The sequence below is a fragment of the Perna viridis genome, chromosome 5 (assembly GCF_037379345.1).
Source record: "Perna viridis isolate PV_CMFRI_1.1 ecotype Kerala chromosome 5, ASM3737934v1, whole genome shotgun sequence".
In the NCBI taxonomy this organism is placed as follows: Eukaryota; Metazoa; Mollusca; class Bivalvia; order Mytilida; family Mytilidae; genus Perna; species Perna viridis.
Genome location: NC_142449.1, coordinates 21,041,567 through 21,058,773, shown reverse-complemented (window position 1 = coordinate 21,058,773; position 17,207 = coordinate 21,041,567). Strand labels below are relative to the sequence as shown.

Below are 17,207 nucleotides of genomic sequence, written 5' to 3'. Positions count from 1 at the left end.
ATCAAACTCAAATTATAATATATTATGCAAACTCCAAAATCTAAAGAGACATTCCAGGAAAGATAACTCTTATCCATTGATAAACAAAATTGGGGGGGGGTGAAAATGAATTTAAACTTTATCTCTAGACTTCATAATACAAAAAAGAACTACTAGTAATCTTCAAAATTCTTCAATATTCAATGAATTTAAAGATAGCTCCAATTCATCAAAAAAAAGTATTAAGGGTATAACTTGTGAAAATAATTCAACAAACTTAAATTTGAACTTGAACTGTATTTTAGGATATTCAACACCAATACAATTTTGAAAAAGATCATTCGATACCTTCAGGGACAGAAAGACAGAGAAACCTGCAACTTTAAAGGGGTATCTCATAATATCTCATCACTTAATGTGGCGGGTAATAAAGATGGTATAGAAGGTTCATGATCTTTAATTCTGTCAAAAATTATATTGCAATTACCCTGACTATTTGTATACTAAACATAAAATAAGTACTGTCTTTAAAAAAGATATCCAATATAGTAAAATTTGTTCTCTTTACTTATTATTCAGGAAGTAACACATGGCATCCGACTTCAATTTTCAGTATACCAAAACAGTATTTTTAAACGCCACTAAGTTATCAGTATTTGGCCAATCAATACACAGAATTGTGATCAGGTGACTTGCGTTTTTATATAAGAGCATCTTTAAGGTCAAGGGGTAAAAAGTGAAACTGTACTGACCGTGTCGGAGAAAAACTGGAATGGGTTCTCAATGATAAAACTGAATGTATACAAGTAGTGCCAAACAGGTCAAAAACTAATTGATAGCCAATGCAGGTCCAATACAGTGAAAGCTGAGTTTGTTTGTTTGTTTGTTGGGGTTTAACGTCGGAGCAGCAATATTTCAACTATATTCAGACGATGAACACGAAATTGATGATAAAATGAACATGAAATGATGAAATGAAAAAGGGATGGGACACAAGGACAATGGGATTGACAAATTTTGATTGCCACTGGAAATAGGGAGAGGTGGGTAGGGTCGGGCAATTTAGCCTCCTGTGGCGGAGCCCTATGGTTCCTACTCCGGGAGAATACCACAGTAGGGTTTTTTAACGTGCGAGGAACGTGGCATCTTTCCCAACACGGTGCACCACTATGGTTTGCAGTCAGGTTTTCCGTATTATAGCCTGACAACCCCAGCATGTAACACGCCAGGGGTACCCCATTCCACCACCTGGGGCACACATCCCAGTTGCTCTGTGGGCAGAGCGCCCTAGCCCCCAGGCTAGGGTTCTGAGCACTATTTAGTCGCCTTTTACGACAAGCTTAGCGCTGCTGCAGGCCTATTCTTTTAACACCCGGACCTGCACGGGGCTGAAAGCTAAGTACTGGTATTAAGAACATTTATCACCATTCCATTGTGAAAGACCATAAAAGTGTCAGTAGGTTGAGTCAACCAAAAAAGGAATACCCACTATTTTAATATGAGATTTCAAGAGCAGATCATACACTCTAAGCACCATTTCAATCTTTACATCATTTTAATATATTTTGATTTCAACAAAATTCTGAATAGATCAGCTGTATTGAGCAACACTGTCCATTTGGTATAACCTAACTTGGTATTTTAGCCACACCCCCTAACTACAGGACTATTTCAATGGTATTTCAATACAATAAAAGAATGCATGTAAATTACATATGGCACTATCAATTGATAACGTTGACAGTATTGATCAATGTTAAAAATGTTGATTTCATATTTGAAAAAAAAAAAACAATTTCTTCTTATTTTATTTTGTTTTCTTGTGCTTTTGAATTAAAATATAAGAATTCTTTTCAAATGGTGGTTTGATTATTGAATGTAAATGACTTTAGGATAGTTTAGGCAACAACATCGATAGTAAATCGTGTCAACTTGAAAAGCTCATAAGAGCTTGTGTTATTTGTTTTAATGATGTATCCACTTATATTGTACAAATAAATATTACTTGACTTTGCAAAGCTGTTTATTCTGCGTAAAGTGGTTTATATCCTATAATCTAACCAACAATTGAAAACAATCCTAAGTCTTTTCCCTGTTTTACACACACAAAAAAAATGATTGCATTAAAAGCATATATTCAACATTTCAGTCTCTACCATATTGGGGTCTCTCTATAGCATCAGTTGACAGACTAATATACTAAGGTACCTAATTTCACTGCAATTTTACAATTGTGAACTTTTGCTTCAAATTATTCTCCAAAGTTGGAAAGAAATCCATAGAAAACAGAGGTGCTACCCAAGCAATAAACCAAAATAAATGTGTTCCAGTAGCAAAGTCACCTAAAAAAAAAGGTATCCACCATGAAAACCAATTACATCTCTGCTTTTTTTGCTACATGTACTTATCATTATCAAAGTTACATAGAAATGCCTTTAAAAAAGATGGCACTAACCTGGCAATAACAAACTATGATACATTAACGGGTCAAAAACTATTTACAGTCCTCCATTCTATATGAAATAAGGCTATCCTTATCTCAAGTTCTATAGCAACTCCAATCAAAGTTTTGGAATTTCAAGACATCACAAATAAACAAATTGATTCTCACACCTGAGTAAATTTTTAAGTTTTGTTTTGCCAGACCTAGTTATTACCAGTTTGTTTGTCTCCAGCTGATACAATCTCTTACTTTATTCTACGACTAAGACTGGTGGTAAACCGGTCATGAAACACAACTTTTTTCAGCCGTATGATTTGAATTATAATGAAATACTATGAACTGTTTGAACATGTCATTGCTCTCAAAATACTAACAAAGAATAAGAAGCTTAAATTCTATAGAAGTTAGAACTTTTCCATCTAAAGCTAGGATAGCCTCTGGTGGCCATCTTGTCTAAAGCTAGGATGGCCTCTGGTGGCCATCTTGTCTAAAGCTAGGATGGCCTCTGGTGGCCATCTTGTCTAAAGCTAGGATGGCCTCTGGTGGCCATCTTGTCTAAAGCTAGGATGGCCTCTGGTGGCCATCTTGTCTAAAGCTAGGATGGCCTCTGGTGGCCGTCTTGTCTAAAGCTGGAGGGCACAGTATTTCAATTCATTTTTTCAGCATTTTTGATAAATCAAAGTCAATCAAGTAGTCAAGCAATTAAAAGTTATAAGCTAAAAAAAAAACATTAAACATAAAGTAGTGGGGGAAAAATGCCTTTTGGTAGAGAACCATATCCTCATAATGCCATTACAGTAATCAATACCAAATTACTCTATGAATGTAAAACCACTGGCTTAGATTTCAGTTATTTGGAAGTAATCTGCTGTAAATCATGTACAAATATGGAAGTTTATCATCTGGGACAACTCAACCAGCAGGCAAGTTGTCCCAAGTCTAATAGGAAGTCACTAAACATATGGTAAACAACATATCTATTGAGAAGGCCTTGTTGATAGCTTATTAACTCTTTACCTTACATGTTACACCTGCCTTATGTAATGGAGAAGTACTGGCACTACATTATTACTTGTTTTTGTCAAACTTTAAAAATCTCTCACCTTCAACACCAGCCTGTCTTTTGACATGGTCAACAAACTTAGTTCTGGAGGAAAACAAGCCACCACATGTAGGACAGGCAATCACTTTCTCCTGAGTATGACTTCGTAAATGCTCTCGTAACTTATATTTATTTTTGGCCACTGTTTCACATCCTGAAGAAAATATTCAGCTTACCAAAATAATCTGACAACACAATGTCAATCTTTAAATAATTACTTGCTTGTAAAATGTATTTACTGAAAACTCACACAAATACACTATCTCCATGTGTACCTGTGTGTTTGTCAACAACAACATTAACCTTGATTTAGTCGTAGTCTGAGAAAGAAAAAAGCCCCATATGACATTAACTGACATTGTATATACCATATATAACAAGAGAAAATTTCAACTCCAAGATATATATTTAAGGATTGACAGGCTAAAAGCCAACATACTAATGAGGGCACATGGATAAAAATACAATACTGTGAAGGTACTTTAATTCGTGGATACCAATTTTCATGGATTAAGGAAGGAACATAAATTCCAGGAGTCTTGAACTCTTGGTTTTGAGGTTTTCAGTATGCAGATCAATGGAAATCTTCTTTTCAATGGGAACCAACTTTTGTGGTTTGGCCTGTCAATGAAAACCCTAAAAAATGGTACCCTAAGAACAACAGTTCTTTCACAGTATTCAAATCTCTTAATTTTTACATATATGAGTTACACTATAGAAAATAGTGTCATTCTTACCTGATGTAGCATAAAACATTAAAATCATCTTTTCTTGCAGAAAGGAATACCTCAATAACAATTGTAAAATGAGGGCATACAACTGGTTACCAAAATATTAAGGTCTCCAATCATAATAAAAGTTAAAACATGAAGTTACACCCATTGTAGTGCTAGGTATACCCCCCCACATATACAGGAAGTTGATATAGAACAACAATTAATCAATTACAATGTATGCCCAATATACAGAAAACCACACACCAAATTTGAAATCAGTATGCCCATTGAAAGCAGAGACAATTGGGACAAAATTTAGACAGACAGACAAGGGATTACCAATATACAAAAAAATGTACAATCTACTTGTTGAATGGGGTTATAAGAAAAATAGCCTTATGACCACTATTACCTTCCCATTCACATTTAGCACCTCCTTCCAAGTTGTTGCCTTCTGGAAATCCTTCAGCATGATTGTCTACATGTCGGTAGAAATATTCAGGATTGTCTATGATTGTCTAAAATATAGTTAACCCAAGGAAAAATATTAAAAATGTATTGAAATATACACAAAAAAAGTAAACGCATGGGAAATGACATGTCACTAATTTGTAAAAAAAAATGTACCAACTCTTTACAACAATTAAATACATAAGTCAACAGAAAAATACATAAATTAAATAGCGCTGAATTAGTGAATGCTCCCAGTGTATAAAATTTGTAAAATAAGTTTCATCTAATAAATGCAGAAACAAGAAGAAGAAATGAATCTTTGACATTATGGGGAGTAAGTTAATAAGTAAAAGTAATAATTTGGTTTTACTTTTTGGAGTCAATACACCCCAAAACAATTTGTCAAATAAGTTTCATCTAATAAATGCTTTTGTAAACATTGTCATTAAGATTTTAACAAGAGGTTCCCAGGAGCCTAAATCCTTCACCTGGTGAAATTTTGGTCCTTCAAAGGCAATTACTCTATGTTTGATCCAATGGAAACTTTAGTAGTCCAAAATCATATGTTGTTTTCTTTTTCAGTTGTCAAGATATTGACTGAAAATTGCAAAAAAATTTTTTTGCATTTCAGGGGCAATAATTCCAACAAGGAGTAGTCAGACAATTTTGGACTCAATGAAGACTTTTGTAGGCCTAAACATAAGAATCATTCATCAATTAAAAGTTTCTCTTCTATCTATTATAGTTTTCAACATAAACTCTGACAATAACTTTAACAAGGAGTTGTCCAACAATTTAAACCCAATGGAGACAGTAGTACAGTTCTTCAAGCTGAAGTGGAAGGTCACATTCATTTTCCAATATTTAAATATTTTTTTAGATACATGTAGAAATTGGTGACTTGACTAAAAATAGCAACGGCGGCCTTGTATTGCTTGATCTATGTAATCAATACAATTTTTTATGTAGATACCCTAAAGATGCTGGTCACCAAGTTTAGTTATAATCCACTAAGTGGTTTCAGAGAAGAAGGTTTTAAAGAAAAATTAACCATGGACAGCAGCAACTACAACAGGCCAGGTGAGCTAATTTTGGCCTTTAAAGAGGAAAAACTCCTAAGGGGAATTGTCTTCTACCCAATGAAAACTTTGATGAAGTGGTTAAGTCAATCTAATAAATTGAAATTGTTTTTATTTTTCATATACCTCAACTGTGTTCCAAAAAACAGGTGGCAGCCATGTTTATGCTTTATCAGTGTTTTAATAGAAATTGAAGAATATGTGAACTAAGCCCTTTCAGAATAAAAGATTTTAAAGAAAAATTAATGACTATATTAGATGTTAGTGACAAAGAACACAAAGCATGGGACTAGGTGAACTAAACACAAAAGGCCTAAACTTGCGTAGTGGAACATGTTCTTAATTGCCATAATAATGAATATGTTATTTGTGGAAGATTGAGTAAATGTATAATGTACTTGACACTTTGAAAGTCCAAAGCTTTTCTAGGACCATCACAACAATTAATCATACCAGTAAATTTTCAACAATGGAAAAAGTCTACAATAACTTTTAAGTAGTACTCCAGCTAAGAATCATGCAAAATGTGATTCATGCGTAAAAAGCCTACATATTTCCATTTTTGATATCTTGTTGTAATTGGTATAGTAAACAAAAATTGAAATTCAGTTTTTCATATAACCCCTGTTCTTAGGAGATAAAAATTAAAATATGTAGATTTTTCGGGCTGTATCACATTTTTCAGATTTTGCATGATTCTTACAAAGACTGCTACTTAAGCACTTTTGTCAAAGAACTTACACTAATATAAATATAAATATATAGTTACAGCTATACAGATATTCATACTTCACATAAATTCCAGCCACACTGCAACCTTTCGGGTAACTCTGGTATAAGGTTACGACTTTGGTTCTCTAACATACAGCCCCGTAACTCCATCTTTCTGATCATCTGATCACCAATGTTCTTTATTTTGACATGGAAACAGTGGAAGTAGGCATGACGTAAAAAGTCATTTCTCTGACCCTGAACCAAAGTATTACACTCTCTCCACTGGCACAAAAACTCTTCATCCTTATCTGTAATGTAATTATTTTACAAATTGAAGAATATTATAAACAACAATGCTTGAATAAAATATTAAGTAAAACCTGTATTAAACATAATCCTTCTGGACTGAGATTTGTTTGGTCAAGACAGGTGTTTAGTAGAAACATATGAATGGACTCCAGAAAATGTTGGTTTACAGAAGTTACCAGTTTATCTAGGGTATGATTTACAGAAGTTACCAGTTTATCCAGGGTTTGGTTTACAGAAGTTACCAGTTTATCTAGGGTTTGGTTTACAGAAGTTACCATTACCTAGGGTTTGGTTTAGACAGGTTTGACTGCATTTACTTTTGGCTGGTCTGACTGATCACTATCTACAAATGTAGTATCCATACACAGTGTGCTACACTCTAAAACTTTCTATAATTAATAGTTTAATCCCTTAAAGAGACTGAAAGTTATTTAGAAATAAAAGAACTAAAACCCATTTAAATTGGTGAGAGAAAAAAAATTATACAAAGAATATGAAAATGCTTGTTTTGGTCCCCTTTTTGTCAGTTAAAGCCATGACCATATAAATCAACCTCAGCCTTCCTTTTATGGTATGGCACCTTGTGGTACATGGAGATCTGTAATTTTGTGTTAAAGTTACAGTCAAGACACAAAATACATGCTCTAGACAATTATTAGCAAATAGTTCATAATGCAGAGGCAATATATGGACCAGTTGGTTGCCCAAAAAAAATTACATGCATTGAAGTGTAGCTAGAAAACAATTTTTTTTTGGCGACTAAGCAGTCCATCCATTGCAATTTCACCCAAAGTATCATGATTCATTAACTATGCCATTTTATACTTTCAAACATAGTTTATTCTGGATCATTCGTGTAGGAGAAATGGGAAAAGTATACACAACCTCATATATTATTTCTTAATTTGAAAGCAACACAGTCCATATAATTTCCTACCACTCAATACAACTTTACATGGACCTACAGATATATCTAAGAAACAAATGAAAATCTAAAAAGTATAACATACGACAATAAAGAACTGTTTATTCACCAATTAAGGGTCCCTAAAGGGCATGATTACAATACAATTTTTTTTTACATACAACAGTTTTGATTGAACATATATAATTACATATAATATCAACAGTTAATTTACAAACTAAATAATTGTCACGTTTTTTTTAGCTTTTACTTGCATTATGAGTAAAACATCATAGTAATCAACCCATAGTGTTTAGTTATCATATTGGCACACCTCAGTTTCATTTACAAAATTGGATTATGATAATGGAGATTATAATTATGATCATCTAATTATTATATGAATATAGAATGTAAATGTATATTCACTTAAGGGCATATCTATTTGCAATAGTGATAATAATGCATTAAAAAAAGAAAGAAAGAAAAGAAATAATAAATAAATAAGTGCAGAGGACATAATACTTACTAGAAGCTAAAGCAATAACCATATATTCTCTACAATATGGTCATTTTATATACTTTGGTTGATGTGTGATTATGTTTCTTTGTCTATAAAACCTGATTACTGCAAAGCAACATTGTGACATTTCTAACATTGCTCTCATGTAAAAACTGGTAAGGTACTAGACAATGATTGCTAAAATTTCTGCCACAACAGATGCCGAATGTTGAGTGGCATAACATACTTAAGAAATTATTGAAAGTTGTGAAAGCTGAATGTGGCAAAATATCAACTCACTTTATTTAAATTCAACTCCATAACAAACTTGCCAAGATTGTTTGAAATTGTTGAAATTTTGAGTTTATATTTTGCAATACTCTTCTTTTGCTCATTATGAAACCTACAAATGTACAAAATGTATATGTATTAAACCCAAACATTAGTATATTAGCAATACAACATTACCCATGGGATCATCAGCTGTGGTATGCTGTTCAACCAGATGTTTAGACATATGTGATAATAAGTCATCCATGTTCTCATACACACAGTTACATTCTCCCCATTCACAGTGTAGAACTAACTCTGACATCAAAATCTTTGTTTCTCTGGTGTTTGGTTTTAGATTCCTTGGCATTGTGCTGCTTAAGATTATACAAAAGTATTATTACAATTTAAACAATTAAACACGAAGTAGCTGTAACAGTAGTTAATTACAAAATTACTAGTACATTTTTGTATGCTATCATACATGTATTGAAGTAAATATGACATGCCAAAATCTGAATCATATGTGGTATCAACCCTAAGTTCCTATACCACCCAAAGGGCCACCAGCCCAAATAAAGTTTTTGACATGCCATATTAATTATATCATATATTTTAACCAAACTTCAAGTATGGTCCATGAAGGAATGTGAAATAGGGTATGCAATATAGGTCTAGGGGTGTAATATAGGCCTAGAAAAAGTAATCAAGGGAACCAAGGTTATAGCGGTAATCAAAAGAATGTAATCCAGGGACAAAGACCAGACATGGAAAACAGACATAAACAACAAAAAAACATAAAGTAACTAAATCATACATAAAAAGTAACAAAAGAAAATGAGCTACTCGGACTCCACTAAAAACTGAGAGCGTGGACCATGTGAACCGGTACGGTAAGCGTCCTCTGCTTTTCTAGAAGTTATGGTTTAAACAATGATCAAATAAGTGTCCATGTACAAAAAAATGTATGAATACCAGAGCTATCAATATATATCATACATTAGATTAAAATATGCATTTTTTGTATATGCATTAATATGGGGTAGGCATGGTCTAAATCAGCAAGCACTGTAAGCTTTACCATACGTGTACCATCAGTGCGAGACTCGTAAAAATAATAAAGGACATTTTGGTCTGGTAGTTTCAGAGAAGAAGATTTTTGAAAGAAACAGCATGAAAAATAGGGAAAAAATGTTGAAAAAGAGCAATGACTCCAACATGGCTTAACAGATTAAAACGAAAATTTTACCAGAGATATATGTAGATCTCATCATTCTTAACATTTTTACTTAATGGTTTTGGAGATATATCTGAAAAACTTCTGTCTGACACCTTCATTCTATTTTTAGTAATGGCGGCCATGTTTTCTGACTGATCAAGAATTCCCACAATGTTTCTACGCAGAAAACCCTATTGATGTTTAGCTAGAAATGCAAACCCAGCAAGACTATAAATAGTCTTCAATCATAGAACTGGAATATAAAGAGGAATGCTTAGTACCAATTGAAAGAACTGTCTCATGCAGGCCTTGATGGATAAAAGGGGCAGTGGTTCCGATCAAGAAACTTGTATAAAGAAAAGGGTTTCAGGCTATTATTTGTAGCTTATCTTTTGGCCGTTTTGTTACAAAAGGTTAGCATAACCCCGATAGCACCCTGACGTATCATTCACTGTATCATGTATTTCATTACGGTTGCCACCTTGTGACATCGGAAGCCCAGAGATGGCAAATACAAATGAAACTTTGCATAGACGATGGCATAGGAATTTCGATAATGCATTTCTCGGGAATTGTGTCATATTTTGGTCTGGTGTTATTGCTTTTTGCAATAATCATTCTATTCGACTGTTTTGGCCATATGTATGTTATTAAAATATAGGTGTAGGTGCTCCAGGGCCTTAATTGTGCATGTCTAATGTTTTCTGCAGCAGGCATGATTGGTCAAATTATATCACAGGGGCTTGCTCCCACTATCAAATATGCAACCCGACCGTATATAATAAGAAGTATTTGGTGGTTACACCTGTGTTCATTTAATAGATTGGTTGCAGAGCAGTAAATAGTAATATGCAGTCTACGCGGAACTCTTTTTTTTTACTGGTCATTCGGACCGGTAAAGGTTACTGTTTTACTGGACCGCATTAAGTTTTTCTGGTCCAAAAAAAACTTTTATTCATTTAAGTGATAAGAAATTGGTTATTTCTTTTAATCTTAACTGCTTTGCCAGGTACTGCTACCTCCATATACCTTAAAAAGGACTTTTTCAACAGTTTCGTACACGACCGGCCATTTGTTTTTTTCAGGGGAAACAACTTGATGACGGATGTACAATAAAACTCGAAAATGATGTCGGACTTCTGATCCGGATATCGGAGCGATCTTTATCGAACTGGCAGCAATTTTATCAGATTTGACCGAAGGTCCGACGAGTTTCGTATAGACTGATATAATATGTTCGATTTCAAAAGGGGGAAATGAGTTGAAGCGAGTTACCACCAAATCTGGGATCCCCCTTTCGTGTTATATACTAGTCGGGCTAGGTATTTGATAGTGGGAGCAAATGCCTGAGATTATAAGATTTTATCGTTTCTGTTAATGTACGTGTCTCTGGACTAGGTACCCAGAAACCAAGTGCTTTCACATGACACATAGCCATAGGTGTCTATAGAATAACTTGTAGCATTTGAGGTATAAAGCTTATCAACTGAGAAATGAAGCTGGTTGAGAAGAACGTGTTTCTTAAGATATGATTTATTTCAATGATTGTTGCTTAAGTTTGAGTGATTTAACAGGCAGTCTCGACCTGGAGGTCGATAACTTGAATTTCGACCTGAAAATTTAAAAACTGGGAATTGTCAACTAGTAGTTTGTAACTCAATTATACACTATTTTGGAGAGTTTTGTGTTCATACATCTAGGTGTTCCATGTAAACCAATTTCGAACCGTAATATTATGCAAAATGGTGCACTGCTATTTTTTGTACAATGCATTATGAATTTTGGTGTGTGTGTGTGTGTGTTTTTAAAATGTCCTTAGTAATCAAGTGGTAAATTTAAAAATAAGTTTATCCCATATTTTTGCAATATGATGATTATTTGAGGCGTAAAAACTCAAACAATCGATATAAATTGATTTGGTACATGAGTACTTTGATTTTTTTTAAAGATAAAAAAATCCCCAAATAAGTTCTATGCAGAATACCCTAAGGAACATTCATACCAAGTTAAGCTCTTATTGGTCAAGTAATTTCCGAGGAGAATAATTTTGAAAAATTGTTGACGACACAATGATGGACAACAATGAGGGTGGACATAAAGTGATGGCAATAGCTCACATGGTGTTTTGGGCCAGGTGTGCTTAGAAGAACAATGGGCACAACTTTCCTTCTGTCTACACATTTCGCCCCGTGCAGGTCCGGGTGTTAAAAGAATAGGCCTGCAGCAGCGATAAGCTTGTCATAAAAGGCAACTAAACAGTGCTCAGAACCCTAGCCAGGGGCTAGGGCGCTCTGCCCACAGAGCAACTGGGATGTGTGCCCAGGTGGTGGAATGGGGTACCCCTGGCGTGTTACATGCTGAGGTTGTCAGGCTATAATACGGAAAACCTGACAGCAAACCATAGTGGTGCACCATGTTGGGAAAGATGCCACATTACTGGTACATTAAAGAACCCTACTGTGGTATTCTCCGGAAATAGGAACCATAGGGCTCCGCTACAGGAGGCTAAATTGCCCGACCCTACCCATCTCTCCCTATTTCCAGTGGCAATCAAAATTTGTAGACCCCATTGTCCTTGTGTCCCATCCCTTTTTCATTTCATCACCATTTCATGTTCATTTTATCATCAATTTCATGTTCATCGTCTGAATATAGCTGAAATACTGCTGCTCGGACATTAAAACCCAACAAATAATCTACACTTTTCAGAAATGTAGTTAAGAAATCTAGATTTACACTAAAGCTTCTATGACTACACGTACCTGAACTTCAAATCTTGTTTTTTAACACTTTAAATTTAAAGAGAATGGCAATAAAAACTTGTATTTGCAAAAAGCACAATCCTCCTTTCATTTTGTTCAATGAAAATTTATGGTATGACTGACAATAACCATCCCAAGACTTTATATTACTAATTGGACTAGTCTATTATCACAATGTCAATATTACTTCATGTTCAGAATAGAGCCATCACTAAAGACACATGGCTAAATGGGGTTTCATTTCAGGTTTCTACCATATCCGTAAGGTGGGTTGGTTATAAAAAGTAACAAGATTGCTTCGTGATGCCAAATGTCCCCCACTGCCACAAAATACTTGTGCAAAAGTCCCATAACTCTAATAAAATTTGTTGTATTTAAAATGGCAGCCAAAACAATCAACTACATATGGTGACTAACAATCCTACAAAATTTGAACAAAATCTGTTGAGCAGTTTTCAAGAAGTTGCATCCACAAAGTCAAACCAAAACTAATATTTTGAAATAGGGGAAAAGTGTAACGCCTGGAACCACATATTTATCAAGATTCCTAAACACATGAAAATTAGAGACAAACTTTAAATTTTAACTAGATTTTCGACAACTTTCATTTTGTTTATGTCATGTAAGAGAGATTGCTGTCAATTTGAATGTACAGTTGTAGATGAAATTGGGATAAAAAAGTTATCGTGATCCATTGATAAGTTATTGACAATATTGTAGCAGATAAATTACCTTACTTTTTAAAGCAGTTACAGAGATTTAAAGATGCAGCATCCGAAAAATAAGTTTAATGCAATGAAAGATATATATTTTGTTTTAACTTCTAAGGAGTTAAATATAGTTTACAATAAATTAAAGAACCTTATAACTTCAGACAATCCACTTTCCAGAGGCCGGGTTCGTCTCAGTTTTGAGACCCCAGTATATACTTACACTCAACATTTGTACACATGTTAAAACTTACAACAACAGAAATCGCCCACTCGTTTGTGCTTCCTAAGTAAAGACTAGCGGGTCGAGGGAGATTCTAAGTTTTTTAAATCGCCTGCTCCGCGGGACTGTCTGTTTTCTTTAACAGGGAATCAGTTAAGGTAAAGTACAAAATGTGTATTCCGTATACGTACCCAACGTTCAGGCTAAAAACCACCAATTCCACTTTCCATAGGCTTCTATGCTAATTTCACAATATTCAATGGCTTCTCTGGACTTTACCTTTACTTTAACCTGCAGAGGACTATATATCAGCATGATTCTACATATGTCAGCTCACAATCCTCAGAATGGCATGTGGGGTTAGCAGACTTGCAGTGCAGTACTGGTCACCAGAAGTGAAGGGTCTATAAATAGCATGGGAAATCCCAGTGTTTTCACAAGATAGGGGTATATTTAAAAATCATTATGGAGATTAGGCCTCACATCACAAGAAGCAAAATGCACCTATAAAATGTACAGAAATGTTTTTCCTTTCAGAAACTGTTTAAATTTTTTAAATAAGATGAGAACTTTTTTCACAGCACTATGAGGAACAGGGGTAATTTCTGCGTAGGACTATTTTTGCGTACGTTCCAAATGCTCATTGGTTGAATTGGTGGTCTGTAACCTAATTGATAAAAATATAACTTAATATATGATAACGTGGAATATCATTGTCTGAAAATCACTTAAATACTAAAAGAAAAGTTAGTTTTAATTAATTCTGAGTTATAGAAACATCATAAATGTGATCACTATTTGCGTTATCAAACTCATATTGTACTGTCAGAGTTTGTGTCAGCCTCTTGTGCATCATGAAACTTCTCACACCTACTATTCAGTGTTCTTAAATGCAAGAATAGTAGTCTATATCTAACTCCTTGTTTAATGTGAGAAACCAAATGCAGAAAACATTTTTGTGATACATTATAATCATATGCATATGCTTTGCTATCAAATGATTACACAGGAGAATCTTGTGTGAAGAGATTAACTTGAAAAATTCCCATTGCATTCAGAGTCCTGGTATTTCATATTATTAATTATAAGTCTCTGCTTTGAGTAGACCAAAACTTATTCATACATCGTGAAAACCCGCCTGCAAAAGTAAAGTACATCTTTTTCACCATCATCGATGTAATCAGGGAGTGTATATAGATTGTAATAAAGTATCTGATGTAATCTTAACTCTTTTTTTTATTTTCACTAACATTGTGACATGCATCTAGTCATTTTTACTCTATGCTTGATGCTTAATTTCTTATTGAAATATCCCCTTGTGGAAACCAATAAATCATACATATATTTTTACATCAATTTTATTATTTTCTTTTCAATATAAAACAAAATCTTTCGAAATTAGGAAAATTATCATAGATATGCCAAATTGAGAAAACATAATATCCACTAATACGAAATAGAGTGTATGCATGCAAAAACAATTGTTCGCTGGTTTGCCACTTTTAATTATCCCAATTATCAATCAGTTATATAAACATTCAAAGTACTCATGTACTGAATCAATTTATATCGATTGTTTGAATTTTTCCGTCTCAGATACCGTCAAATTGCAAATGATGGGATGACTTGAGATAAAAGGAAAGAACCAGAATCTACTTCAAACGTATCTAAATACAAGCTTATTGTCAATTGTTGGCATCAAACTCTTTCATTTAGATTAACCATTCTGGTTGTGACCGAATGACAACATTAATTTATCATTAAAATTTCACACAAAAAATTACGTGGCACCTTCTAATCAAATAAATAAAATCAAATAATAAGCTATAACTCGATTACTGTTGAATAGACACCTAATATAGATTATTGCAAATAGATGAATCTAATGGGGTGAATAACAAAATTCATTAAAATAAGGCATTTTTGTGTTTGAATATGCACGCATAAAAGGTGTTTAATAAATACCTTTGCCCCACTTTTAGGTGATTGTCTCTTTCCTCTTTTGGGAAAATCGATTACCAAAGTTACTATGCGACCATCTCAGCAAAGTTATACTTTTATTTGTTATCTCTTTCCGATGTCACGAGGCGATAATCTGTTAAGATTAAAATTAGTACACAATTTGTTTTCAACCTAACAGTCAGTTTTTAGTTCGTTTGAATCGGCGTTTTTCTCCGTTTAGTAGGAAATTGGGTAAGAATGCGTTCTGTGCCATAAATAATAGAACGTATATGATGATTTAAAGATGACAATGCTGTAAATGCAATATTAGTGATATAACCATTTTAACATTTCTACTTTCACCTCAACTTGGAGAGCAAGGATAACAGATACTGCTGGCGAACGGAAGAAGTACAAGTACAATAATGATATAAAAGTATTACACTATATAACATCAAATTTGCCTGTAATTTGCGCAAATGAACAGTTTATTTCTTGCACACATCATTAACTCCCCTGATACACTAGTCCACGAAATGTTCAGAGAAGTTAAAAACAACAACTTGTGGATGTCCCATGTAAAAGATATACTACATAAATTAGGGTTCTGTCATCTTAACTTACAACTTAATAACCTTCAATGTTATATCAAAAGTATCGAACAAAGACTACACGATCAGTTTAAGCAAAATTTAGTAGGCTCAATAGCCATGAGTGAAAAACTTTCTTTTTTCCGTAAAATATTTATTCCGTCTAAAAGACCTCCATATATTGATTTATGTAAATCTAAAATAGAAAGATCTATCATCAGTAAATTTCGTTTGAGTGCACATGCACTAGAAAGGGGTCGGCACAAAAACATAGAGAGGAAAAAACGTATTTGTAAATCATGTGATAGTGGGAACATAGAGGATGAATATCATTTCTTCTCGGTGTGCACCCACTTCACACCACAAAGAAAGCAATACAGAATGAAATTGGACAATCATACTTTAATTTCTTCATCAAAACCTCACCTCACACCAAGAGACATAGCATACATATTAAACAGTAGTTCTATAGAAATACTAAAAATAACTACCAAATGCATGAGTGAATGTTGAAATCGAAGGTCAATTTAATTTAACAGATATTATATTAGTATATAAAGCTAAAGCTATCAAAACTATAGATTAATCTGTTTTTATCAGATTTACACCACTTTCGCACCATGGTCATAAATTTAGTTTATATGTAATGTATATTACATTGTTCTGTTTTTGTTCATGCCATAACCAATTACTGTAAATATGTCTGTGCAAATAAAATTGTCTATTGTCTATCGCTTATAGTCTTTATTACTAAAATTACAAATATTTTTTATCTTATTCTAAGCACTATTTATCATTACTAAAACATACATGTACATGTATATAACAGCTGTAGAAGTTCTATTAGATAAACTCCTAACATCAAACTTTACTCTGCCAAACTTGTTTTTTTACTGAAGTGCTCGAAGTTGAGCATTTGCCATACTGGCTCTGACTTCTTTGAAAAAATGTACAAATTTAAGCTTTATTCAGTGGCTACAATATGGCCTATTCATAAAGGAAACTTTTGAAAAAGAGACCATCCTAACGTTTATATAGAAATTAAAAAAAAAAATTAGTTTATAGTTAGCCAAATTTATGAATGTGAACACTTAAATCCTATTAATGTGTAGTATTGTGTTCTTTTTAAATAAATAATTGAATTGTAAATAACAACAAAACACACACACCTCTTACATTTTCAACTTTATAAACTTCCATGATTTCTTTCAGTCTGTTTCGTGACATGTTTTCACAGCCTTACGCTAAAACGCATTGAAAATGGAAAATTCCATCAATGCATATTTTTTTT

General features: G+C 33.6%; 1 protein-coding gene across 3 annotated transcripts in view; it reads right to left on the bottom strand.

The window, feature by feature from the left end:
- LOC148616466 (histone H4 transcription factor-like) overlaps positions 1–13,540 on the bottom strand; it is a 48,418-nt gene extending 34,878 nt beyond the window's left edge. Inside the window, exons 1-5 of one of the 3 annotated variants that reach the window (XM_088583526.1) lie at positions 13,417–13,540; positions 8,670–8,845; positions 6,562–6,794; positions 4,653–4,758; positions 3,526–3,678 (exon numbers count right to left, since the gene is read on the bottom strand). In XM_088583526.1, the coding sequence (XP_088439652.1) occupies positions 3,526–3,678; positions 4,653–4,758; positions 6,562–6,794; positions 8,670–8,841 (664 nt within the window). In that variant the 5' untranslated portion in view covers positions 8,842–8,845; positions 13,417–13,540. Of the gene's footprint in view, positions 1–3,525; positions 3,679–4,652; positions 4,759–6,561; positions 6,795–7,076; positions 7,219–8,669; positions 8,849–13,416 lie in introns of those variants that run through there. The other 2 variants (XM_088583527.1, XM_088583529.1) reach the window with 2 other exon arrangements.
- Positions 13,541–17,207: the final 3,667 nt, after the last annotated feature.